Source organism: Cololabis saira, chromosome 20 (assembly GCF_033807715.1).
Source record: "Cololabis saira isolate AMF1-May2022 chromosome 20, fColSai1.1, whole genome shotgun sequence".
NCBI classification, from domain to species: Eukaryota; Metazoa; Chordata; class Actinopteri; order Beloniformes; family Belonidae; genus Cololabis; species Cololabis saira.
In genome coordinates, this window is record NC_084606.1 from 5,539,738 (window position 1) to 5,566,697 (window position 26,960).

General features: G+C 43.0%; 1 protein-coding gene across 2 annotated transcripts; it reads right to left on the minus strand.

Annotated features, from left to right (window-relative positions):
* anapc10 (anaphase promoting complex subunit 10) lies at window positions 1-26,183 on the minus strand. Of its 2 annotated transcripts, XM_061709741.1 has the most exons (7): window positions 26,051-26,183; window positions 22,569-22,684; window positions 21,486-21,576; window positions 17,702-17,822; window positions 1,895-1,948; window positions 113-320; window positions 1-73 (listed from the first exon to the last, which is right to left on the minus strand). In XM_061709741.1, exons 2-6 carry the CDS (start codon window positions 22,681-22,683, stop codon window positions 141-143), a joined length of 561 nt encoding a protein of 186 aa, XP_061565725.1. In that variant the 5' UTR covers window position 22,684; window positions 26,051-26,183; the 3' UTR covers window positions 1-73; window positions 113-140. The 2 variants fall into 2 exon arrangements, with proteins under 2 accessions (XP_061565725.1, XP_061565724.1); XM_061709740.1 differs by having other exon boundaries at window positions 1-320.
* Between the last annotated feature and the right edge of the window lie 777 nt (window positions 26,184-26,960).

Consider the following 26,960-nt stretch of genomic DNA (forward strand, 5'->3'; position numbering starts at 1 on the left):
TTTTTACAAAGGATTTCAGGTTTTTATTGGGTGTCGTGTGAGGAGATGTTGGCACAAAGGTTGAAGAGTTCCAGTCCCGGGGGTCCCGGTCCGGTCCCGGGTGGACCCGGTGGTCCCGGGGGTCCCGGTCCGGTCCCGGGTCACCGGATGGTCCGGTACATCATGAAGTCCACCGTGGTGCATCGTGGGAACTTGCCGATGCTGCTCTCCTCCACCGGCGTGTACACCTTGATCTGCCTCATGTGCGTGTCCCGGCCGTTCTGGTGGTTCGCCAGGACCGCGATCTGGATCATGAAGGTGCTGATGGGCTCGCTGCTCCGCTGGAACACACACACACACACACACACACACACACACACACAACGGTTGCTAGGCAACGCTGCACTCGCCGTGGGATGGAGGGCTCATTTTCTTGTTTCATTTTATTCTTTATTTCATTCAAAAAAATAAATAAAACAAACAATTCAATACAAATACAACACAAATGTTCCTAAATTGTGAATAAAAAGGAGCAGAAAGAAGAAGAATCTTATATACAGGACTGTCTCAGAAAATTAGAATATTGTGATAAAGTTCTTTATTTTCTGTAATGCAATTAAAAAAAACAAAAATGTCATACATTCTGGATTCATTACAAATCAAGCCTTTTATTATTTTAATATTCCTGATTATGGTTTACAGTTTAAGATTAAGATTCCCAGAATATTTTAATTGTTTGAGATAGGATTAATGTTGAAATACAACCTTGAGAAAAAAGTCGAAATGTCATGAAAAAAAGTCGAAATGGCGAGAAAAAAGTCAAAAATTTCAAGAAAAAAGTCGAAATATAGAGAAAAAAGTCAAAAATTTCAAGAAAAAAGTCGAAATGTTGAGAAAAAGTCGAAATGTCAAGAAAAAAGTCAAAATTTCGAGAAAAAAAACTGAAATATTGCAAGCCTTTTATTATTTCAATATTGCTGATTATGGTTTACAGTTTAAGATTAAGATTCCCAGAATATTCTAATTTTTTGAGATAGGATATTTGAGTTTTCTTAAGCTGAAAACCACAATCAGCAATATTAAAATAATAAAAGGCTTGCAATATTTCAGTTGATTTGTAATGAATCCAGAATGGATGACATTTTTGTTTTTGCATTACAGAAAATCACAATATTCTAATTTTCTGAGACAGTCCTGTAATCTGCCCCTTTTTCCCAAGAAATTAATTCACAAATAACATAAATTAAACATTTTAAAAACAACAACTAAGTAAATAAAAAAACTAAAATAAAATAAAATTACCGCCGTCTATGGGTATGTCAATCAAACTTAACTAACATATTTAATTATATTTACTTAACATACAGGCTTTAATTGTTCTTTTGAATGTAATGTTTGATTCAGATTCTTTGTTTTCTTTATTCAGATTGTTCCATAAACTGATTCCTTTCACAGAAACACAACGTTCCATCAATTTAGTCCTGAATCTTGGTTTTTTTTAAAGATCTCTGTTCCTTTTAAATTATACTTGCTTTTTCTTCTTTTAAATCTTTTCTGAATGTTGATTGGTAAAGTTTTTTATGAGCTTCAAACATAATTTGCAGAATACTATAGTCTACTAATTCATGACATTTCAACAATTGTAACTGAAGGAATAATGGATTTGTTGGATCTCTATATCGTTTTTTACTGATTATTCTTATGGCTCTTTTTTTGCAAAATGAAAATTGACTGAATATAAATGTTTTACAGGCTTTTATTTCCCAAAACTTCAACACAGTAGGTCAGATATGGAACAATCAGAGTGTTATAGAAAATGTACAACGCTTTGTTGTCCAATGAATCCTTTACTTAGTGTAACAAAGTAAAGGATTCATGGTTTGGTGGAGGAACGGAAAAAAAAAAAACGTCTTACTTGGTTGAGGAGAGAAATGTGGATCCAGCCGCTCGGCTCCACCATCTCCAGCTGCTGCTCAGAGGAGAGAGAGGAGACAGAGAGGAGACAGAGAGGAGACAGAGAGGAGACAGAGAGGAGACAGAGAGGAGACAGAGAGGAGACAGAGAGGACCAGGGCCCGGATTCACAAAACATTCTTAGGACTCAGGAAGGTTTTCATACCAGAATATCATCTACAGACGTGGATCTTTTCAAAAATCATAAGCAAGTTTTGTGACCTTGAGTGGTGCTGACCTCTGATCTGGAACATGGAATAGATCAGGGGTCGGCAACGCGCGGCTCTTTAGCGCCGCCCTACTGGCTCCTGGAGCTTTACAAAAATGTTGAACCTTTTTTTTCCTTCTTTTTCTCTTCTTTTTTTCTTCCTTTTTTCTTTTTTTTCCTTAGCCTTTTTAATCTCGACATTTTGACTTTTTTCTCAACATTTCGACCTTTTTCTCCAAATTTCAACTTTTTTCTCCAAATTTCGTCTTTTTTCTCCACATTTCAACTTTTTTCTCGACATTTCGACTTTTTTCTCGACATTTCGACTTTTTTCTCGACATTTCGACTGTTTTCTCCAAATTTCGACTTTTTTCTCCGCATTTCAACTTTTCAACTTTTTTCTCCAAATTTCGTATTTTTTCTCCAAATTTCGTCTTTTTTCTCCAAATTTCGTCTTTTTTCTCCAAATTTCGTCTTTTTTCTCCACATTTCGTCTTTTTTCTCCACATTTCGTCTTTTTTCTCCACATTTCGACTTTTCTCTCGACATTTCGACTTTTCTCTCGACACTTTTTTTCTCAACATTGACTTTTTTCTCCAAATTTCGACTTTTCTCTCGACATTTCGACTTTTTTCGCCACATTTCGACTTTTCTCTCGACATTTCGACTTTTCTCTCGACATTTCGACTTTTCTCTCGACATTTCGACTTTTCTCTCGCCATTTCGACTTTTCTCTCCACATTTCGACTTTTTTCACCACATTTCGACTTTTTTCTCCAAATTTCGTCTTTTTTCTCCAAATTTCGTCTTTTTTCTCCAAATTGTCTTTTTTCTCCAAATTTCGTCTTTTTTCTCCACATTTCGTCTTTTTTCTCCACATTTCGACTTTTTTCTCCACATTTCGACAAAACATTCTTAAGAAAAAAAATCTTCTCAAGTGTCATTTTTTTCTTAAGTTCAGTCTTAAGAAGAAAAAAGAGAAGAAGTTATATTCTCCAAAAAAGTTCTTAAGTTCTTATGTACGTATTCCTATTTTTTTTTTCCTTATATATTTTACTGTTTAATCTCTACACTTTTCTACTTATTTCTCATTACTGTTCAATTATTTTCCTATGTTGTTTTTAAACTGTAACAAATTTGATATTTGAATATGTTGGGTGAGGTTTTCATATAAGCCCTCTTGGGTTTCATACCTCCCCTTTGCACATCCCAGTAATGTTGATTGTTCATGTTGTTTATTTATATGATACTGTTTGTGCTAAATAAATAAAAGAAATAAATAAATTAAAAAAAAAAAAGTATTTTCTCAACTTTCTTCTTAAGAAAAAACTTAAGAATAAATGGTGGTAGTTAATTATTATTAATTTTCCCCAATAGTATTTTTTTTCGCACATTAATCTCATCCACCATAACCTTGAAAAGTTCCTGCATCTCTTTTTCTCCTTCTCCATGTTTAGTGAGTGACTGACGGTTAAGACCCAAACTACCTGTTATATAATATATTCATGTATAAATGTTGTTTGTTGGCGCGTGCAATGACACATTTTAAGAAGTTCTTAAGTAGGAAAAATAAGAAATTTGTAAGAAATGACAGTTCTTAAGACGGTTCTTAAGAAAATATTGAGGAATTTCACTTAAGAACTTTCTTATGAACTTCTTAATTTTAGATCTTAAGACATTTACAACATACACATACAACCTGACAATAAATGTACATAAGGGAAATAATGTGCAATATCTTTAACTCACTGCAACGTGCAATTATGTAAATATCCGTCAGTTATCTTTTTTTATATACTAGTATTTCTTATTATTTATCTTTCTTATTATTATTGTATACCAGTTTACTGTTTATAGTAATGTATGGAATAAATTAGATAGAGATTTGAAATTATGTAGAACTTTAACTTTATTTAAAAAAACATTGAAAAGGAGTCACGTGGGACGCCGTCCGGAATGGCTGCGAAGTGAGGAGCTCCGCAGAGCCAAACACATAACACCCCTCTAAAAATGAGATAGTGCGTTACTAAGTGCTCGAATATAAGTCTAATAGTGATAAAAACAAATAGACAACATGCCAGGAGACGAACCAAGACAAAGCGCGCGGGGGAAGAAGAAAGATGAAAAGGAGCTGACAGCAACGGACGAGGCCCGGTGTGATACAGCCACGGAGCTAGCCAGCATAAAGTCCATGCTGCAGGGAATCGCAACCGACATCGGAGGAATGAAAGGGAGCCTCGAGTCTCTCCAGACGACGGTACAGCGGCTCGGGGGCCGAATTACGGAGGCTGAAACCCGCATTTCTGCGCTAGAAGATGGATGTAACACGAGAGAGGAAAAGGTAACTCGAGTGGATAAAACTATGACGCAGCTTCAGGAACAGGTGACATATCTGGAAGATGCGGGGCGCCGTAATAATGTTCGTATTGTTGGTGTTTTGGAGGACTCTGAGAAGAGAAATATGGAGGAGTTTGTGGGTACATTGCTGGAGGAGGGACTGGGCTTGGACATTGGTGGAGGCTTTGAGATGGAGCGGGCTCACAGATGTGGCCCCAAGCCAAATCCTGAAGCGAGATATAGCCGCCACATCTTGGTCAAGTTCCTCCGGTTCGGGGCGAGAGAGGCGGTGCTGCGAGCGGCGAGGGAGAAAGGCAACGTGGAGTGGCGGGGCCAGCGCATTTACTTCAGACAGGACCTGTCTAGAGAAACGGTGCAGAAGCACAAAAAATATGATGAAGCTAAACGCCAACTTCGACTGATGGAAGGTGTATCATATGCCGTCTTGTACCCGGATATACTGAAGATATCGGTGAACAACAAAAGCCACTTCTTCAAGACCCCCGCGGAGGCGCAGGCGTTCATCTCCACTCTGCGCTGACAGCTGCGTCTGCTGAGGATCAGCCACCAGGGGGCGACAGAGCATCACGCAACCCCTTGGGACTTGGGCTTCGTGTTACCAGAAATAGAAACCAGAGATGAGGAGCCACTAGCACTCTATATGGAGGATGTAAGACATATTATCTGTAATTTCAATTAACCGTTCATGAGCATTCATATTACCTTTTTGCTTTTTTTTTGTTAATTAGAGACAATATTGCTCCTACTGGACTATTATGGCAATGGGAGTGTGAGGGACCAGAGCGGCAAACTGGACCCGGATGATGATGAGGTGTAAAGATGACCCCGCAGAGCGTGTATTGCCAAAACAAAAAGGCTTTTTATTTTCTCCAAAAATCACAAAGATATACAGGCAAACTCCGAATTCCAAAATCTGGCACATCCACTCAGCGCCACGAGGGCTGAATGCGGCTTCTTTAAATACAGCACAGGTGCCAACTTAATTGGGGCAAACCATTACTTGAGGGGGGACACCAACCACATAACTGTCCCCAACTGCTGTAAAACCTCACCAAAAATACAACATAATCATCAATAATAAATATACTTTAAACACTTTATATAATGTCTACATATCTAACACAATTTAATATAATTATTAGTACAAACATAAATATACCAAAAAATAATCACCCCTGGGCAACCATGGGCTATGCCCACCCGGGCCCCGTCTCAATAAAGCCCGCCCCTGCAGCGGCACGCGCTTCCGCTGCGGAGCAGGAGGAGACGTGTAGGTGAGTGTGTGAGTGTGTGCGTGTATGAGAGTATCTGAATGTTTGAGAGTCCGTATGCTATATTAGCGTTGTCAGCTGTGGATGGGTGAAAATGAGACGAGTAGTGGGTACCTCACTACCCGCCAGGATGAAAGTGTGGAGAGAACTTTTACATGTGAGTTGTAGGTGTGGTGAAAGTGAGTCGGAGCGCTCCGCGCTCCCGACGCCGCATATTTACAGTCCGGTGAGAAGGGGAGCGATGGCTCACGTTCTCACATTTCCCTCCTCCTCTGGAGTCTCGCCAACAGGGTGGCGAGACAAGAAGTCTGCCACAGTGTTCTGCGTGCCTGCCCGGTACTGCACCGTAAAGCGGTACGGCTGCAGTGCCAAGAACCAGCGGGTGACACGGGCGTTGGAGTCTTTCATGCGGCCCAACCACTGCAAGGCGCGGTGGTCGGTCTCCAAAGAAAAGTCTCTTCCAAGCAGGTAATATTTTAAAGTGTCCAGTGCCCACTTCACGGCCAGGCACTCCAGCTCAACCGCTGCGTACCTGGTCTCCCGGGCAAACAGTTTGCGGCTTATATAAGCCACCGGCTTCTGGTCCTCTCCCTCACCCTGGAGCAGCACAGCCCCAAGACCAACGCCAGACGCATCGGTCTGGACTGTGAAGTGCTGTCCAAAATCAGGGCTCTGGAGGACCGGGTCTTTGCAGAGCGTCCCCTTCAGGTCCAGGAACGCCCGTTCCTGCTCCTCTCCCCACTGAACCTGGGAGGAGCCTGACTTCCTGGTCAAGTCTGACAATGGGGCTGCTCGATGGGCGAAGTTCGGCACAAACCGGCGGTACCAGCCCACCAGTCCCAGGAATGACCGGATGTCCTTCTTGGTCCGGGGCCTTGGGCAGTCCAGCACCGCCTGCACCTTGTCCTTTTGTGGCCGGATTACACCCCGGCCCAGCACATGGCCAAGGTACTGCACCTCCTCCTTTGCCAGGGCGCACTTCTGCGGGTGGACGGTCAGTCCCGCCTGCTGTATGCGCCTCAACACCTCACCCAGATGACATAGGTGGTCCTCCCAGGTGTTGCTGTACACCACCACATCATCCAGGTAGGCAGCAGCAAAAGAGTCCGTACCAGCCAATACAATGTCCATGAGTCTTTGGAAACTGGCTGGTGCCCCCTGCAGACCAAAGGGCATCACCAAAAACTGAAACAGTCCATGAGGGGTCCGGAAGGCTGTGCAAGGTCTGGCCTCCTTGGTTAGAGGCACCTGCCAGTACCCCTTACACAAGTCCAGTGTAGTAATATATGATGCCTTCCCCAGGCGCTCGATCAAGTCCTCCAGCCTGGGCATGGGGTAAGCATCAAAATGCGACTGGGCAATCACCCGCCGAAAGTCAATGCAGAAGCGCATGGTGCCGTCCTTCTTGGGCACCAGCACCACAGGGTTGCTCCACTCACTGGAGGACCTCTCAATCAGCCCCAAGGCCAACATCTCCTCCACCTCTGTCCTGAGGGATGAAAGGAGACGTTCCGGCACCCGGTACATCCGCTGCCTTACCGGGGTAGTGTCTTTGAGAGGGATGGAATGCTCCACCACCGTGGTGAAGCCTGGCCTCTCTTGGAATAGGCCAGCAGGGATAATGGCTTCCAGCTCCCCCTGCTGGGTGTAGGACAGATGAGACAGGTCAAGGGTGCCTGACTGCTGGCCGGTGGGGAAGAACTGCTCGGGACACTCCTCCTCCTCTGCCACAGCCTGGACCCGAAGCTGCAACCCTGGCCGCCTCTCATGCCACTCTTTTAACAGGTTGACATGGAAGGTCTGCCTCGGCTTTCTCCTCCCAGGAAGGTCGATCTCGTAGGTTGCTGGACCCATCTTCCGCACCACCTCGTAGGGCCCCTGCCACCTGGCGAGGAGCTTGTTCTCTGTGGTGGGAAGAAGAAGAAGAACCTTCTGACCTGGGTGAAGGGTCCTCTGCCGGGCCGCCTTGTCGTACCACGACCTCTGTTGTGTCTGGGCCAGCTCCAGGTTCGTCCGCACCATCTCCGCCATCTCCTCCATCTTGTCCCTCATCTTCAGGACGTGGGCCAGAATGCTGCAGGTCTTGGGTGTCCCGGGTCCCTCCCAGGTTTCTCTCAGGACGTCCAAGGGACCTCGAACCTGTCTGCCATAGAGAAGCTCAAAGGGTGAAAAGCCCGTAGAGGCCTGGGGGACCTCACGGTAGGCAAAAAGCAAAAAGGGCAACCAGCGATCCCAGTCCTTCCCGTTGCTTGCCACAAACTTTCTCAACATGCCCTTCAAAGTCTGATTGTACCTCTCCACCAGGCCATCGGTCTGAGGGTGGTATGGAGTGGTCCTAATGCCCTTTATGCCCAACAAACCATATACCTGCTGCATAGTCTTGGAGAGGAACGCAGTGCCCTGGTCTGTGAGGACCTCCTGTGGGATTCCCACCCTAGAGAACAACTGTAACAAGGCCTGCGCAATGGGACGCGCAGATACTTTGCGCAGAGGAAAGGCCTCTGGGTAGCGAGTTGCATAGTCACATATTACCAAGATGTACCGGTAACCAGTTTGCGTTCTCTCCAGGGGGCCCACAATGTCCATGGCTATGCGAGAAAAGGGCACCTCAATGACCGGAAGTGGCTGAAGAGGGTAAGGGCTTGTCTTCCTCTTACTCGTTAGCTGACATTCTGGGCATGATTTGCAGTAGTTCAGGACATCACCATAGAGGCCTGGCCAATAGAACCTGGCTGCAACTCTCTCATGGCTCTTGGTGTTGCTTAGGTGTCCCGCCCACGGTATTTTGTGACCCATAGCTAGAACCTGTTCCCTGAGGTGTTTGGGCACCACTAGCTGCTCGGCCCTGCCCTCTCCTGGCTCATGATATAACAGTCCATCTCTCAAACTGTAGCTTTCCCCAGACAGAGTAGGAGAGACTCCTGTCTGGACACCATCAATGTGGGTAACCCTTGCAAAAGCTTTCTGAAGAGTGGGGTCTTCCTTCTGCAGCTGCGCAAAATTGTGGGAAACTTCCCCCCACATATCTGACTGTGTGAGTGGTAACTCCTCACTTCTCTCTACCGTCCCCACAAGCTTTTCCCGCCTGCACTGCATGCGGGACTTCCTGGCCCTCGGGCTGATGGGAGCGGAGTTGTCCTCATTAGCAAATGGCAACTCGGCTAGGTCATTGGACTCAGGCTCACCAGTGACTGCTTCAGGGACCTGTGCTCGGTTCTGGGACCTAGTCACGACCATGCTGACCGGCTGGCTTGTTTGTACCAGCTCGGGTAGGACCAGAATATCTTGGCCAATGACCATCGAATGGCTCAGTCCCTTAACCACCCCCACAGTGATCTGATAAGTCTGGCCTCCGACCTCTAGGTAGACTTCAGCTACAGGGTACTCATGTTCATCACCATTCACACACAAAACCCTCAGTTTCCCACCCGGTATAAAGTCTCTCTTCTCCACTAGATGGGGCTGCACTAGAGTCTGTGTGCTTCCAGTGTCCAGTAGAGCAATGGCACTCTTCCCATTAACTAGGACTGGTGCAGTCTGTAACCTCTCCACAAGGCCTGTATCCCCCTCTCCTGGTCGTGGGATACAGCAATGGCTGGAGTGCATGGGCTTTCTGTTGGGACACTCAGGCCTAATGTGGCCCTCCTGATGGCAGTGGTAACATACCACAGACCCACTAGAATTCTGACCTGGGGCATCTCTGGGCTTCACTGGTGTAGGTGAACTTCGGGCAGGCTGTCTACTGGGCTCCCTAGACTTTGGACCACTCCCATAACCAGACCCCTCAGACCTACCTTGAGCTGCAGGTCTTGGCTGGGCCTCCATCCTGAAGGTCCTGTGTCCACGCCGAGCCGCCATGAAACTCTCCACCAGTTCTGCTGCCCGCTGACCATCCTGGGGATCGTGCTCCTTCACCCAGACTCTGATGTCGGGGGTCAGAGTACGAAGAAACTGCTCCATGATGAGGATCTCGGAGATCTCGCCGACCGTCTTGGTTGCTGGCCGGATCCACTTGTTGAGGAGATCCTTGAGGCGTGTGTACAGCTCCCGAGGCGTCTCTCCAGGCCTGATGTCTGGCTCCCGGAACCTCCTCCGGTACACCTCCTCATTGATCGCGAATTTCTTTAGGATTGCCTCTTTCACGCAATCATAGTCCATCGCATCATTTGGGTCCATAGCAACATAAGCACTACGCGCTTTGCCAGACAGATAGGGCACCAGTAACACCGCCCACTCCTGTCTTGGCCAGCGGTATGCCGTAGCCAACCTTTCAAATGTGGTAAGGTATTGTTCGATATCATCCCCCTCCTCAAACCTGGGGATCGCAGCCCTGGACCAGGTCACTGGTGCCACTGGTGCAGGTGCCATGGCCGCCGGTGCTGCTGCTGCAGGATCGGGAGCCACCGGGAATGCTGCCACAGCTGGTGCTGCTGGAACTGGTGCTGCTGCTGCTGCTGCTGCTGCTGCTGCTGCTGCTGTTGCTGTTGCTGGATCGGGAGCCACCGGGAATGCTGCCACAGCTGGTGATGCTGGAACTGGTGGTGCTGCTGCTGCTGCTGCTGCTGCCGCCGGATCGGGAGCCACGAGAGGTGCTGCCAGGACTGGTGCTGCTGCTGCTGCTGCTGCTGCTGCTGCTGCTGCTGCTGCTGCTGCTGCCGCCGCCGGATCGGGAGCCACGAGAGGTGCTGCCAGGACTGGTGCTGCTGGGGGGCCCCCCAGTTGAAGCCCGGGCGGTGGTAGAGGTTGACGCCTGCGATCAGCATCGACGTCATCCCGGAGCTGGTTAAGCTGGTTCTGGACGCCGCTCCAACGCTGCTCCTGCTTCCGTGCCTCCCTCTCCTGGGTTTGGAGGGTCTTGACCAGGAGCTGGTGCAAGGTAGCCAAATCGCACCCCTCCGGCTGGTCTCCGCCCGATGCCTGGGCCCCAGCCTCGCTGTCTGATGACACCTCCCCCTCCTGCTCCGCTTCCTCTCGGGTCAGCCTGGGGCGTTCCATCCTTCCCGAGACTCGGCCAAACCCACGGCCTCGCTTCCCACCTCTTCTCTCCAGTTTTCCAGGTGGCGCCAAAGATCCCACTCCTGACACCAAATGTGAGGGACCAGAGCGGCAAACTGGACCCGGATGATGATGAGGTGTAAAGATGACCCCGCAGAGCGTGTATTGCCAAAACAAAAAGGCTTTTTATTTTCTCCAAAAATCACAAAGATATACAGGCAAACTCCGAATTCCAAAATCTGGCACATCCACTCAGCGCCACGAGGGCTGAATGCGGCTTCTTTAAATACAGCACAGGTGCCAACTTAATTGGGGCAAACCATTACTTGAGGGGGGACACCAACCACATAACTGTCCCCAACTGCTGTAAAACCTCACCAAAAATATAACATAATCATCAATAATAAATATACTTTAAACACTTTATATAATGTCTACATATCTAACACAATTTAATATAATTATTAGTACAAACATAAATATACCAAAAAATAATCACCCCTGGGCAACCATGGGCTATGCCCACCCGGGCCCCGTCTCAATAAAGCCCGCCCCTGCAGCGGCACGCGCTTCCGCTGCGGAGCAGGAGGAGACGTGTAGGTGAGTGTGTGAGTGTGTGCGTGTATGAGAGTATCTGAATGTTTGAGAGTCCGTATGCTATATTAGCGTTGTCAGCTGTGGATGGGTGAAAATGAGACGAGTAGTGGGTACCTCACTACCCGCCAGGATGAAAGTGTGGAGAGAACTTTTACATGTGAGTTGTAGGTGTGGTGAAAGTGAGTCGGAGCGCTCCGCGCTCCCGACGCCGCATATTTACAGTCCGGTGAGAAGGGGAGCGATGGCTCACGTTCTCACAGGGAGTCATTATAATTTCACTACAACATAATTCATATATGTTTTGTAAATATGTTATTGAGGTTATAGTCAAAACGGGGGTTCAGACTGCCTGATTATCTGGGGATTGGGACAGAAAAGACCGCACTAGTGGTCAATAATCTTAATGTTGAGGACTGAACATCTCAGGCGGATTACTATATTTTTTTTGTGTACTGGCAGTGGGTGGATGTATAATTGTGAATTGTCTGGGGAGGGGAGGGGAACTTGGAGGGGCTGTTCTGACTTTTTCTAGGTTTGTACAATGGGTATAGACTTGCACTGAGGTTGTTATTAAAGGGGCCCAGTTACAATAGATTATTAGTTACAGTCTGATATGCACAAATAGAAGGGTAATAAGAGAATTGGAGACGAGGGGGGGTGGGGTGTTTGGCAGCCGGGCACTTTTAGTCCCACGGACCTATTATAGTAGGTTGTTTTCTTTTCGTTATCAAAGTTGAGGATGGCAGCAGACCAGGACCTGTTGGATGGTCTTTGTTGCCAGGGGTTGGTAACGAATGTGTTTTTTCTGACAGTTTTCTTATTATTTCTTGTTTTCAATAGTTTAGCACATTCCGGTTTGCTGGATAGTATGGTGACACCGCAGATCACTCTTATGACAAGCATAGAACATTTCTCTGAATATTTGAGTACACATGGTGACATCAGAGCAGGGCGTGGGACATGTAATACAAATGAATTATCACTATGACAGGGACACTTAAAATAGTTACCTGGAATGTAAAGGGGGCTAACCTTGCCATTAAAAGAAGGAAACTCTTGATGTATTTAAAACAAAAGAAGACAGACATAGCTCTCCTTCAAGAGACACATCTGGACCCGACAGAATCCCAAAAATTACAGAGGGACTGGGTGGGTCAGATTTTCTACAGCACATTCTCCTCCAGTAAACGAGGCGTTATTATTTTGATACGTAAAAATATAATCACAAAGGTATATGAACAGAAAAATGACACTGAGGGGAGATGGGTAGCGCTTGATATTGAGTTAATGGGGAAAAGATGCTCCTTGGTAAATATATATGCTCCCAATGTAGACTCGCCAGAGTTCTTCTTTGACTTAAACAAAATAATACGGAATATGGGGAATACTGATGTAATAGTTGGAGGTGACTTTAATCAAGTGAGGGACAACGTATTAGATAGATCGGGGGATACAGATAGATCTAGGCCTATTCAAAAATCCCAAATAGCTATTGATTCAATTTCAGAAGAACTTGGTCTGGTGGACGTGTGGAGGCTTCTACATCCCCAGGAGAGGGGCTATACCTTCTTTTCCAACCCACATTCGTCGTATTCTAGGATCGATTATTTTTTGGTGTCGAAGCAACTAGTGTCGATAGTAGAACAGACCTCTATTGGAAATATTGTGATTACTGACCATGGTCCGGTAGATTTGACCTTGCGATTTAAGACTGAGAATGAGAAGCGCGCCACACGCTGGAGATTTAATATATCACAGCTCCAAAATGAACGTTCTTGTGATTTTATCAGACAGCAAATATTAGAATATTGGGAAATTAATGAAGGGACAGTGAATAATCCGGGGGTGGTCTGGGACGCCTTTAAGGCATATTTAAGGGGTAGATTAATACAGCATTCCTCCTATCTTAAAAAGCAGGCAGCGGACCAACTGTCTAAATTAGAAGTCCAGATAAGAGACCTGGAAAATGAATATGCGGACGGTAGGGACCAGACGGTATTCGCTAACCTGAGTAAGGCAAAATTTGAATTAAATAGCATCATGCAGAAAAGGGCAGAATTCTCATTGTTTAGGTGCAGACAGAAATATTACGAACAGGGAGAAAGAGCAGGGAGGTTATTGGCTCAGAGGGTGAAACAGCAGCAAACACGAACCTTGATTCCGGGGATACAGAATGAAAAAGGGGAGACTGTAACGGATAACATGGAGATTAATAACATTTTTAAATTGTTCTACCAGAAATTATATACGTCACAGGACACGTGGAATATTGGAGAATTCCAAGATTTTCTGTCTGGCACTGATCTGCCAGAGTTGTCTGGGCCAGTTGGGGAGGAGCTGGGGGGACCCATCACCTCAGGAGAGGTCCACCAAGCCATTAAAGCCCTTGCTGCTGGGAGGTCTCCGGGGGGTGATGGGTTCCCCACAGATCTATATAAGACGTTCTCAGATCTGCTGGTTCCAAGGCTTCTCACCGTATTTCAGGATGCGTTCCAGAGAGGGAGTCTACCAGAAAGTATGCGGGATGCAATAATAACACTGATTCATAAAAAGGGTAAAGACCCACAAATGTGTGGTAGTTATAGACCAGTGTCCTTGATAAACGTGGATGCAAAGATCTTGGCCAAGATCTTAGCAACGAGGCTAGAGAGGTACCTGCCAACACTGATCCACCCAGATCAGGTAGGATTTATCAAGGGCCGGACATCAGCAGATAACTTACGTAGATTGCTGCATCTCACATGGCAAACAAGAAATAGTGCAGAACCTGTGGTGGCTTTCTCTCTGGACGCGCAGAAAGCGTATGATAGAGTGGAGTGGGAGTATCTGTTTGCAATACTGGAACGGTTTGGGATTGGTAGTTCATATGTTAAATGGGTAAAGCTGTTATATAGATGTCCAAGAGCATCTGTCCTCACAAATGGGAATATTTCTACTCCTTTTAATCTTTTACGTGGGACCAGGCAGGGCTGCCCCCTGTCCCCTCTGATCTTCGCCCTGGCCCTGGAGCCACTAGCAGCAGCCATCAGGGGTCACAGCAATATCGAAGGCATAGTTTCAGGACAGAAAGAACACAAATTGCTTTTGTATGCGGATGACGTTTTGTGGTTATCAAATAACCCAGAAACTGCAGTTCCAAAGGTTCTGTCATTGATCGGCTCTTTCTCGCGTATATCGGGCTATAAGATCAATTGGTCTAAATCCGAAGCCATGCCCTTGTCTAAATTATGCCCCCCGAGTATTCGAACTAACTGGCGATTTAAGTGGCTTCCAACCGGGCTGGTTTATCTGGGTATTATGATTACGCCTGGATTGGAAAACATAATGAATGTGAATATGCTGCCCCTTATCCAAAAAATTGAAAGTCACTTATTAAATTGGGCTAAATTGGGTCTGTCACTGATAGGTAGGATAAATATCTTAAAGATGATTATAGTACCACAGATGAATTATGTAACATATATGCTACCTCTGGAGTTTCCGCACCCACTTCTTGCTAGATTTAACAGAGCCATAAGTAGTTTTCTATGGGCAGGCAAGAAACCCTCTTTTAATAAGAAGAAACTGTATGCATCAGTGGGGGAGGGGGGACTTGGGTGTCCAAGGATAGATTGGTATCATTATGCATTCTCACTAAGTCAGTTGTCTAAATCAAATATGTCAGGTGCCTGCGCTCCTGCATGGGTAGCAATGGAAAAAGAGCTAGTGGAACCCTGCTCAATGCAGGCTTTTCTTACTCAGACAGGAGGGGAGATACCTTATAGAAATCCTGTGCTGGCATTTGCCAGAGATAGTTGGAGAAGAGCTCATCAGATTTGTAACTCGAATCCCCATTATACCAAGGGGTCATCAATATGGTATAATAAGTCATGGAAAATTAATAAGAAGTCTATCATGTGGGAAAATTGGGTGAGAGCAGGAGTAATGCTAATGGAAGACCTGTTCGATGGGAAACACGTACTCTCCTTCGAGCAGCTGGTGGCCAAATATGACATACCTCGGAAGGATTTCTGGAAATTTCTGCAAATTAGGAGTTGCATAACAACAGCAGATAGGAAGAAACATGTTGCCCCTGTCACTGATATTCAGGAGTTGTGGCGATCGAGCTGGAAGCTTAAAGGAGGGACATCCAGGTTTTATAATAAGTTTAGAGAATATCAACTACCAAATTATGTGGGTGTCAAACTGGCCTGGGAAAAAGATTTGGGAACAACTATTCAAGGGGATAGCTGGAGGAAGACAATACAATCGTGGTATTCCACAGCCCGGGACATGCAAACACGCCTAATTAATTTCAAGATAATAAATAGAAATTACTGGACACCAGCAAAGATGTCGAGGCTGGGACTGAGGGAGGATGACAAGTGTTGGAGGTGTGACAAGGGGAGGGGTACATTGATCCACATGTTGTATGAATGTGAAATGGTACAGGACATTTGGTCAGCGGTTGTTAGGTGTATCAACAATATATTGGGAACAGAACTCACGGAGGATCCAGCACTATGTGTATTAGGCATCATACCAACAGAAGCTAACTTGTCTGCACATAAGTGTTCTTGGGTGAAACTGGCCCTTTTAACAGGGAGCAGGATAGTACTTAGGCATTGGAAGTCAAGAGAAAAGGTCAGTTTTAAGGAATGGAGAGATGAGCTGGCTAAAATAGCTTCATTTGAGCAGCTTATTCACAGAGTTAACAACAGTATAAGTGTGTTCAGAAAAGTCTGGGAACCCTATCTGGAAATGATGAGTGGAGAGGTTAGCCATAATAATTGAAATCTTTGTGTCATATTCCTGAGGTATGTGTATTATCAAATAATGTGTGGTAGATGAATGTGAAGTGCAATGCTGTAGGAGGAAATGCGGTGTTGCATAGGGTGTCAAGAGGAATGTGCATTTTCTTTGTTTTCTGTTTTTTTTTTTTTTTTTTTTTTTTTTTCTTTGTCTTTTCTTTTCTCGTGTTCACAGCTTGGTTTTGTATTGCTGTAAACGGCCATATTATGGACATGTGAAGTGCTTGATTGAGTGATGGAAAATCAATAAAAAAAAGTTTAATCATAAAAAAAAAAAAAAAACATTGAAAAGAAGGATGATTTCCTTATATTACATTAATGAGTGGTAACTTGATGTTGATTTGGGTATTTATTTATTTAATTGGTGATTTGCTTTGATTTTTTAAGGATGAAGGTAACATGTAGACTGCACCTTTATTTTAAAAATCTTTTATTTTTTGAGGAATGTTTGTTATCCCTACAGAGGCAATTTGTTTTACTGGCAGTCTTTCTCTTACTTTTTGCTTTTATTTTATTAATTTAATTAATCTTTATGAGGGTAGGCAAATAATAAGCTTTGCTTCAGCCTACACCTTTTTCGGTCTAGATGTTATTTGTTTATTTGTATACTGGAAACTTTTTTGTTATGTTATCTTTGAACAATTGAACGTTTTCATGTTGTCAGTTTTACTCTTGGTTTTTTATTTATTTTTTGTGTGTCATGACCGAAAATAAACTAAATAAACTAAACTAGTGTGCTATTATTATTACTGTGTTATTACTTTTTCTATTGATTCCTCTTGTTTTTGCACTATCCCCTTTACTGCTGTAAACTGCAAATTTCCCCTCTGTGGGACTATTAAAGGATTATCTTATCTTATCTTACCGTATTGACCCGAATATAAGACGACCCTGATTGTAAGACGACCCTCTTTTTCAAGACTCAAATTTGAAAAAAGACTTTTTTAACACCAAATTAAATTTTTATACAGAAAATAATTACAGTACATCTGAAACAAATGATTATAACAATATATTTGAGAGAAAAAGCATGTTATTTTGCCTCATTCAAATCATGATCTTGAAGTTTGCATCATAACTTCTTCGACCCACTTTTCTCCAGATTGTCGCTACGTTTCGCCATTTTCTGTTATCTCTTCTGTTATTTCCTTGTCTTTTCTTTCTTACCGCTATTTTTTATTTTTCTTCTTCATGCTACTGCTATTTTTATTTTTCTTCTCACTGACAGGGGTTTGCTTTGGCCAGGGAAGTTAAGTTCAGCATTTGCTTTAAAGTTATCTGGCGCCATCTAGCGTTGTGAATGAGTATAACGTCTAGACCCCGAATGTAAGACGACCCCCACTTTTTCAGTCTTATTTCAATGCAAAAAACCCCGTCTTATATTTGGGCCAATACGGTATTTCTTAAGATGGTTCTTAAGAACATATTGGTGAATCCGGCCCCGGGTCAGGACAGCGAGGACACCAGCGGCTGACGGGGAACAGGTGGGACAGGTGGGACAGGTGGGACAGGTGGGACAGGTGGGACAGGTGGGACAGGTGGGATAGTTACCCTGATCTCCTGCAGGTTGTGGAAGTTGTTTCCCACCCGGACGGAGATCTTGCTGGGCGTGTAGCTCTCGTCAGACTTGTAGTCGGCGTAGATGCAGAGCATCTTCACTGTCGTCCTCCTCCTGGACCAGAGGTGTCAAGTAAAGTACAAATACTTTGTTATCTTACTTAAGTATACATTTTGGTCATCTATACTTCACTGGAATAATTATTTTTTACTTTTACTCCTTACATTTTCACGCAATTATCTGTACTTTTTACTCCTTACATTTTAAAAACAGCCTCGTTACTCTATTTCATTTCGGCCTTTAAATAAAAACTATCCAGTTAAATTGCTCAATCCGGATAGAGTGAATTTGGTTGTGGTTGTTTCAGATGTTCTTGTCCAGTTTTGTTCTTACATCCGTTCCCTCAGATTCCTGCAACTAAACTTGGATGTACATTCCAATAAAGGTTAGGATAAATGATAACATGCCTCTGAAGTTTGACTTTTTGCACCATTACAATACTTATAGGCAACTAGTCATCATATCTCCTGCTCTCTGAAACACATGTTAATGCTCAATAGTACACATATATGCTTCTTTAATATATTTGCATTATACTAAGATACATTCATTTTCAATGGCTTTTGTCCTTAATGGCTTTTTTCCCCCCTTACATTACTTTTACTTTTATACTTTAAGTAGTTTTGAAACCAGTACTTTTATACTTTTACTTGAGTAAAATATACCCACGGTCTGTGTGAATACTGGATTCTGATTGGCTGGAAGGTGGAGGTTAAAAGTGATAACCTACACCTAGAAAACAAGTTTGGTCAAATTGCCTGATAACTTTAATATCATTGCGCTGGATCAACTGCCAGGTGGTAACCACGGCAACGGAGATTCAGAGAAGAAGAGCCCGCTACCGCAGGATGGAGACATGAGGGATTTTGTCATTTCTTTTAATTTATTTGGTGAATTTAACAATTTTGATGACTGGGATGCAGAAGAGGAGAGAAAAGAAAATAGCTGAGTGGACGAGAATATCTGCCGTTGCTGAGTCGTATCTCAGGTCCGTCCTAGTTACTGGAGAATCAACACTGTGTCCATTAAGGAGCTTATGGGACGGTAGTGATGGTTCCAGGTATTAGTCAGACCCTCAGGTAGTGATTGTTCCAGGTATTAGTCAGACCCTCAGGTGTTAAAAACTACCAGGTTCTTATGGGACGGTAGTGATGGTTCCAGGAATTAGTCAGACCCTCAGGTAGTGATTGTTCCAGGTATTAGTCAGACCCTCAGGTAGTGATTGTTCCAGGTATTAGTCAGACCCTCAGGTGTTAAAAACTACCAGGTTCTTATGGGACGGTAGTGATTGTTCCAGGAATTAGTCAGACCCTCAGGTGTTAAAAACTACCAGGTTCTTATGGGACGGTAGTGATGGTTCCAGGTATTAGTCAGACCCTCAGGTAGTGATTGTTCCAGGTATTAGTCAGACCCTCAGGTAGTGATTGTTCCAGGTATTAGTCAGACCCTCAGGTGTTAAAAACTACCAGGTTCTTATGGGACGGTAGTGATTGTTCCAGGAATTAGTCAGACCCTCAGGTGTTAAAAACTACCAGGTTCTTATGGGACGGTAGTGATTGTTCCAGGAATTAGTCAGACCCTCAGGTAGTGATTGTTCCAGGTATTAGTCAGACCCTCAGGTGTTAAAGGGCCAATCCCAATACTCCCCCTACTTTCTACCACTAGCCCTAAAAAAGAAGCCACAGATTTTAGGGCACTTGAAATCTTCCCAGGGCCCTGTCCCAATACTCCCACTACTCCTACTTTTCAGCACCACCCCTAAATTGTGCTTGCTACGTCACTGCGTGGTTTACGTTCGGGTACGTAAGCGACTGCGTAGTTACGTTTGCACATACGTCACACCATATCAGGAAGCCCAGAGATAAAAGCTGTTTTAATTTCAGCTGTAGTGCTGTTAATAAGCCACTTTATTAAGTTTTAATATTTTTTCAGGTGTAAAAGTAACCGTTAAGATCCCCAACCTGGGCTCAGTTTATCCAAATAACGCCTGTTAAGAAATTTGATCCGATGTTTTCGGAGAAGAGCCGCCGGCTCGGAGCAGCAGCAGCTGTTACCATGGTAACAGCAGCAGCAGCCGGAGTACAGACGTGATCGCCAGGTCAACCTACGCCGTCGTCCCGGGGAGAAAACTACAGCTCTGTGGAGAATTACCGCTGGCTGAAATAAATCATTTAGGAAGATAAATGTTGGTTTAATAGATGAAATCTAACAGTTGTAGCTACGCCTGTTAAGAAATTTGCTCCGAAAATTTCGAGATTTCTGCCTGGCGGCTCGGGAGCTGATTTATGGTTCCGCGTTAAATCGACGCAGAGTCTACGGCGTAGGCTCTGCGTTGGTGTAACCCGAAACCATAAATCAGCCTTTATTCTGGCGTGATCTTCGCAACAACGGGCAAACGAGTGATTATGTACATTCACTGAGTGAATATTATGAAAGTAAAATATATATTTCTCGCTAGAAATGTAATCAAAACACATTTTTATGCAGAAACTAACTCAAAATATTGATTTTATTCACTAAAAAATAAGAAATGTCCGCCATTTTTTATTCGCTCCGCAAACGACGACGAAAAGCATTCTGGGAAATTTTCCGGCCCTACATTCATACCCACTGACCCTTGTTTTCTCCACTCGCCCTAGATGAAAAGAGGAATTGGGACACCACTACCCTCACGGGAATGCGCAAAATTTAGGGGTAGGGATGAAAAGTAGGACTAGGGGGGGATTGGGACTGGGCCTTAAACTACCAGGTTTTTAGACGAAAGATTAAATAGTCGCTCAGCTGTCGCTTGTTATAAAACCAATGATTTACACTAAAAACACATTAAATCATGAATAACTTATTTAATATTTATGTTTTTTGGTAAGTGACCGTGGTATAAGCGGATAATTCCCTTCCAGGTGTCCGTTAACCTAAATATATGGACTTTGCGGAGGATAACAGGTTCACACCCATATATTTCTGATAATGGTCACCTCATCGGGCTTTATCCCTTACTTAAAACTCTTAGTCAAGGTCCTCACAGCATGCGCAGCTTGCTGCAGTTTAAACAGAAAAAGATAAGGACAACGATGGGAAGCCATAGTTTGTCAGTAGCTGGTGTGAAAATGTGGAATAGCCTAAACAATGAATTAAAGTTAGCAAGAAATGTAACTGTTTTCAAACATGAGTTAAAGAAGCTGTTATTGAAGGAATATCAAACCTAGGTACAGGAAGGCAATGTCTGGCTATGTGTACAAAACAATGGCAATGTGGGAAATTCCGCACTGGAACACCTGGCATGGAAACAAAACATGGAAACAAAACATGGAAACAAAACAAAGTCACTATAAAATGTGTGTGTGTGACATTGAGCTAAAAATAACTGAACAGTGGACACAGTAGTAAATCACAGGAACGGTGATCAGGATGAGTGGACTGGACACGTGTACCAACATACATGCTATCTGGACTGTGAAGGATGAAATTAGACAAATTGCTATGTGGTAAACTATGTATCTTACTGAATTCTGTTGTTGATGTGATCATGAATCTTACATTGAACGGGGCGGGACTTTGATAAGCGTCAGCTTCTCCCGTACCCTTTTCGTCATGTGCCGAGTATGCAATGTATAATGTTCTGGAGATGAAATGTGTCTATATAAACATGCCGAAATAAACGAAATAATAATAATAAAAGCCGTTGTTATTAATGAACCGGACCGCGGTCCCCGTTACCTGAACTGGATGTTGACCAGGTGAGGCTGGGAGCCGTCAGACTGCCAGTACGTCTCCAGGTTGTCGTCTCGGAGCTGGTCCACACCAAAACCTGCAGGGGGAGAGGGGAGCGATTGGAATCACTCCGGACCAGTGTTGTGCTAGTTACTGAACAATAGTAACTAGTTACCGTTACTAGTTACTTCATTAAAAAAGTAACTCAGTTACTTAGACCAAAAAGTAATGCGTTACTATGAAAAGTAACTATTTAGTAACTTTAAATAAAAACATTATTTTAAATGCTCCCATTAATCCCCTCTAGCCTTCATTTCAGCAGGTACTGTATGGATTTACATTGTACCTTGTGTTCTGCATTCTGATTGGCTAAACAGTCTCCCCACTTCTTCACTTCCTGTATGAATAACGTTGGTTGCTTAGCAACAAGCTGAGAACGGCCAATGAGCTTCAGCAGCCGCTCAAGAACGGGAACTTTAATGAATCGTTCATTACAGTCTCAGATATAATCCATGGTGTCAGTTTATAAGAATCTTTTTGCCCAGAAGAAAAAAGAGCGACAAAACGACCCATAACTATTTTCTTCTCTGTAAAAACACACCTGCACCGTGGCTTTAGGAGAAAAAGACGCTGCAGAGTCGGGATGCAGCGGCTCAGAAGAGCAGTGGAATGCGTGCTGATCTCCGTAATTTGAAACCTTCTATAATAATTGTAAAAAGAATTTCACTTATCACGGGTTGTTTTTGGAATGTAACCCCTGCGAAAAACCAGGGATTACTGTAATGACAATATCTCCACGTTGAGAAACTCTCCTTCTCTTGGCTCATGACTGTCATGTTTTTGAATAAACACACACTACGTTTCCTCCGGTCTCCGCGTGCGGGGAAAAAAAGCTTCACTGTAGCCAGAAATAACGGAGTAACGCACCTTTGGTAACAATAACTGCGTTACTGAATTTAAAAAGTAATGCGTTAGAGTATTAGTTACCGCAAAACTAACGGCGTTAGTGCAACGCGTTACTAAATAACGCGTTAGTCCCAACACTGGTCTGGACCCACTAAAGCTCTCGGCGGTTCCACCGGGTCTTACCGGGTTTGCAGGACGACAGGGACCACACGGCCTGCGAGCCGATCTCCCGCACCGTCCCCGTCCGCTCCAGCTGCTTCGGGTCGGCGCCGGGCGGCGTCTTGCTCGGGGTCGCCATCCTGTAACCGTGACAACAGCAGCAAACGAAAAACAACGTCAGCCAGCTGTAGCCGATACGCCTCTGTCCGGCGGTTACTTCAGAACTTCTACGTCAGGGGTCGCAACCCAACATGTTTTAGAGCCATATTGGCCGCAAAAAATGAAAAGTCTTGTATCAGCCTTAGAATGAAGGCAACACATTTTGCATGTTTCTATATTAGTTAGAACTGGGGGAAGATTTTTTTTTTCATTATGCACTTCGAGAAAAAAAATCGAAATTTTGAGAAAAAAGTTGAAATGTCGAGAAAAAAGTCAGTATTTCGAGAAAAAAGTAGAAATTTCACGAAAAAGGTTGAAATGTCGAGATTAATGTTGAAGTACAATCTTGAGAAAAAAGTCGAAATGTGGAGAAAAAAGTCGAAATGTCAAGGAAATAGTCAAAATTTCGTGAAAAAAGTCGAAATGTCGAGAAAAAAAATCAAAATCTCGAGAAAAAAGTTGAAATGTCAAAATTAATGTTGAAGTACAATCGCGAGAAAAAAGTCGAAATGTCCTTTCCTTTCCTCTTTTCCTCCTTTTTTAATCTCCTTCACTCCTTTTTCTTCCTACCGTCCTTTCGCCATTCGTTCCTTTATTACCTTCATTGCTTTTCTTTCCTTCTTTCCTTATTTTCTCCATTCCTTCCATCTTTCCTCCCTTCCTTACTCCCTTTCCTACTTCCTTCCTTCTTTCCTTCTTGTCTCCTTTTTTCCTTCCTTCCTTCCTTCTTTCCTTCCTTCCTTCTTTTCTCCCTTTCCTACTTCCTTTCTTTTTCCTTCTTGTCTCCTTCCTTCTTTCCTTCCTTCCTTCTTTTCTCCCTTCCATCTTTTCTCCCTTCTTTACTCCCTTTCCTACTTCCTTTCTTTTTCCTTCTTGTCTCCTTCCTTCCTTCCTTCCTTCCTTCCTTCCTTCCTTCCTTCCTTCCTTCCTTCCTTCCTTCCTTCCTTCCTTCCTTCCTTCCTTACGAAATGTCGAGAATAAAGTCAAAATTTCAAGAAAAAAGTTTAAATGTCGAGATTAAAAAGGAAAGGAAAAAGGAAGAAAAAAAATCAAAAACAAGAAAAAAAAGAAAAAAAGAAAAAAAAGGTCAAACATTTTTGAAAAAGCTCCAGGAGCCACTAGGGCGGCGCTAAAGAGCTGCATGCGGCTCTAGAGCCGTGGGTTGCCGACCCCTGTTCTACGTGAATGAAACGTATGAATTTTATCTAGCAGTTTTTAAATCCTTGAGGTGCGGGTGAGGTGTTGCGGTCATAAACATCTCTCCTCCTCCTTCCATGGAGCTGCTGCGATACGTCAATGTCGCCGCCATATTGGATGTTCAAGACTGCGCTGTAAACTAATACAAGTAAATGGACTTATTTTCATAAAGCGCCTTTCTACAAAGAAATGTACGTTTTACGTCTCGTTTATTCACATCATTCACACACGCACTAATATACTTGGGAAACAGTTAGGCACCAAATATAATATATTTAATTTTCTCAGATGGCAAAAATAAGAACTTTATTGATCCCACATAGGAGTAATTCATGTTATATCAGCTATAGAGAACAAGGTAGTGCCGGAAAACAATATACAGGACTGTCTCAGAAAATTAGAATATTGTGATTTTCTGTAATGCAATTAAAAAAAACAAAAATGTCATACATTCTGGATTCATTACAAATCAACTGAAATATTGCAAGCCTTTTATTATTTTAATATTGCCGATCATGGCTTACAGCTTAAGAAAACTCAAATATCCTATCTCAAAAAATTAGAATATTCTGGGAATCTTAATCTTAAGCTGTAAACCATAATCAGCAATATTAAAATAATAAAAGGCTTGCAATATTTCACTTGATTTGTAATGAATCCAGAATGTAGGACATTGTTGTTTCTTTTTTTAAATTGCATTACAGAAAATGAAGAACTTTATCACAATATTCTCATTTTCTGAGACAGTCCTGTATATCTCCCCTCACAAAAATAAGAACAATAGAGAAACATATTTTCTCATCAACAAAACATTTTACATTTTTCAAGTAACAAAATAACATATTTGAACCATTTTTCAGACAAAGAAATAACTGAAAAAAAATCTGAAAATTTGTTCAAATATGTTATTTTGTTACTTGAAAATGTTTTAAATATGTTTATGTAAATATGCTTTGTGTAGCTTTTGTTTTGTTTTTTATTCATATATGGAAAGGATTCTATATAAACCACCAGGCTTCTTCCTTTCCTTTATGTTATTTCAATGTTTTTACATTTATTGTTCAATTTGTCTTATATTGCTAAATACATAAACTAAACTAATGAACGCGTATGGGAAAATCTGGACAGGTGTGGATTTAAGCCTGATTTATGGTTCTGCGTTAAATCGACGCAGAGCCTACGCCGTACGCTCTGCGTCGATTTAACGCAGAACCATAAATCAGGCTTTAGACCCAAGTGCGGTCCGAGGTTCCTAGGTCTATGAACAGTACTGGAGTTGAGGGGGGATGAAGGGGGACGGCATCCCCCCCTGAAATAAAAACGGTCCAAATCATCCCCCCTGTAAAACTGCCATCCCTCCTTTCCATCCCTTATGTCATTTCATCAATGAATGTGGTTTTACTGCTATTTCAACATTTAGAGTCATCACCAGAAAAATAACACCAGAAAAATAACTTATTTGACCATTTTCACCTGTTTCAAGTACATTTTCACTTGAAATAAGTAGGAAAATCTGCCAGTGGGACGAGATTTATCTTCTCATTACAAGCAAAAAAATCTTGTTCCACTGGCAGATTTTTCTACTTATTTCAAGTGAAAATCTACTTGAAACAGGTGAAAATTGTTGTTTTTTCCAATGATGAGTCTTGTTTTAAGTGTAATGAGATTTTTTTACTAAAATGAGACATTTTAACTAGAAATAAGACAAATATTCTTGTTAAGATTGTGAGTTTTTGCAGTGATACATGTTACTTATCCTGTGAAGGACAGAGTCATATTGATAAGTTCAGAAAAGTGTTTTTTATTGTTGTGTTTTGATGTATTTGATGTAAGCCCAGTGGATATTTAAAGCTTACAGAAGGCTGCATTTAACTGCTGCTATGTCATTCCTGCAGTATTTCTGCAGCTGTTTTGGTCACTGCTATTATTTGTAATATATTATATTATTTGTAATCAGCACAAATTATCTGTCCCCATATGATGCAACGACGATCAAAACTATCGATTATGTGTCTCATTTATGATTATTAAACGGGAACTTTTAAGTTAACTGATGCAGAGTTAGCCGTTAGCAGCAACATCGTAAAACCGCCTTAAAACCGATAACACTCCGTTCGTGAGGAGAAGTATTAAATAGGGAATAAAAGGACCTTTAGTGTCGGCTTCCAGACTCCGTCTCACCGCATCGGAATAAACGTCTCCTTCAGAAATAGCGACTTTGATTCGTCTGTTTTTCTAAAACTCCCGGCGTGTCGACCGCTTCCCGTGACGTCACGGCGTCGCGGGGTCACGTGACCGCCGCCATCTTTTTTGTATTCTTTATTTAAAATCCTAAAATACAATAAACACAGATTTAGCAGCAATGAAAAAATGAAACTCAAGGTCACTCCAAAATGTTTTGAATATGTCACAGTGAAAAAATAAACACAGAGATGTTTCTGTATCGTTGTTACAAAAAGTACAGGAGTCAGTAAATTAAGCAATGATACAGGGTATATGTTGTGTAGAATTTTGAATATAATAAAGGTGAAAATCAGAAAAGACAGAATCCAACTGGGAAAGTGACAGAATCAGTAAATATTGGAGGAGGAGGGAGGAGAAATGAAGATGTCATTATTTCCAGGTTAAGAATTAGGCATACCCTTGTTCTGTCTTTGGGTCAAAATGACCCAATTCTTCTATCCTTCTTTCCTCCTGCTCTCTCCTTCCTTCTTCCTTTCCTCCTTTCCTCCTTTTTTAATCTCCTTCACTGCTTTTTCTTCCTACCTCCCTTTCGCCATTCGTTCCTTTATTACCTTCATTGCTTTTCTTTCCTTCTTTCCTTATTTTCTCCATTCCTTCCATCTTTCCTCCCTTCCATCTTTCCTCCCTTCCTTACTCCCTTTCCTACTTCCTTCCTTCTTTCCTTCTTGTCTCCTTTTTTCCTTCCTTCCTTCCTTCCTTCCTTCCTTCTTTCCTTCCTTCCTTCTTTTCTCCCTTCCATCTTTTCTCCCTTCTTTACTCCCTTTCCTACTTCCTTTCTTTTTCCTTCTTGTCTCCTTTCTTCCTTACTTCCTTCCT

Coding starts and splice junctions, on each gene's coding strand:
- anapc10 (XM_061709741.1), bottom strand. CDS start 22,683: ATGGCGACCCCGAGCAAGACGCCGCCCGGCGCCGACCCGAAGCAGCTG. Junction 17,823..21,485: donor CTGGTCAACATCCAGTTCAG/GTAACGGGGACC, acceptor CCTCTGGTCCAG/GAGGAGGACGACAGTGAAGA. Junction 321..1,894: donor ACATTTCTCTCCTCAACCAA/GTAAGACGTTTT, acceptor TGTGTGTTCCAG/CGGAGCAGCGAGCCCATCAG.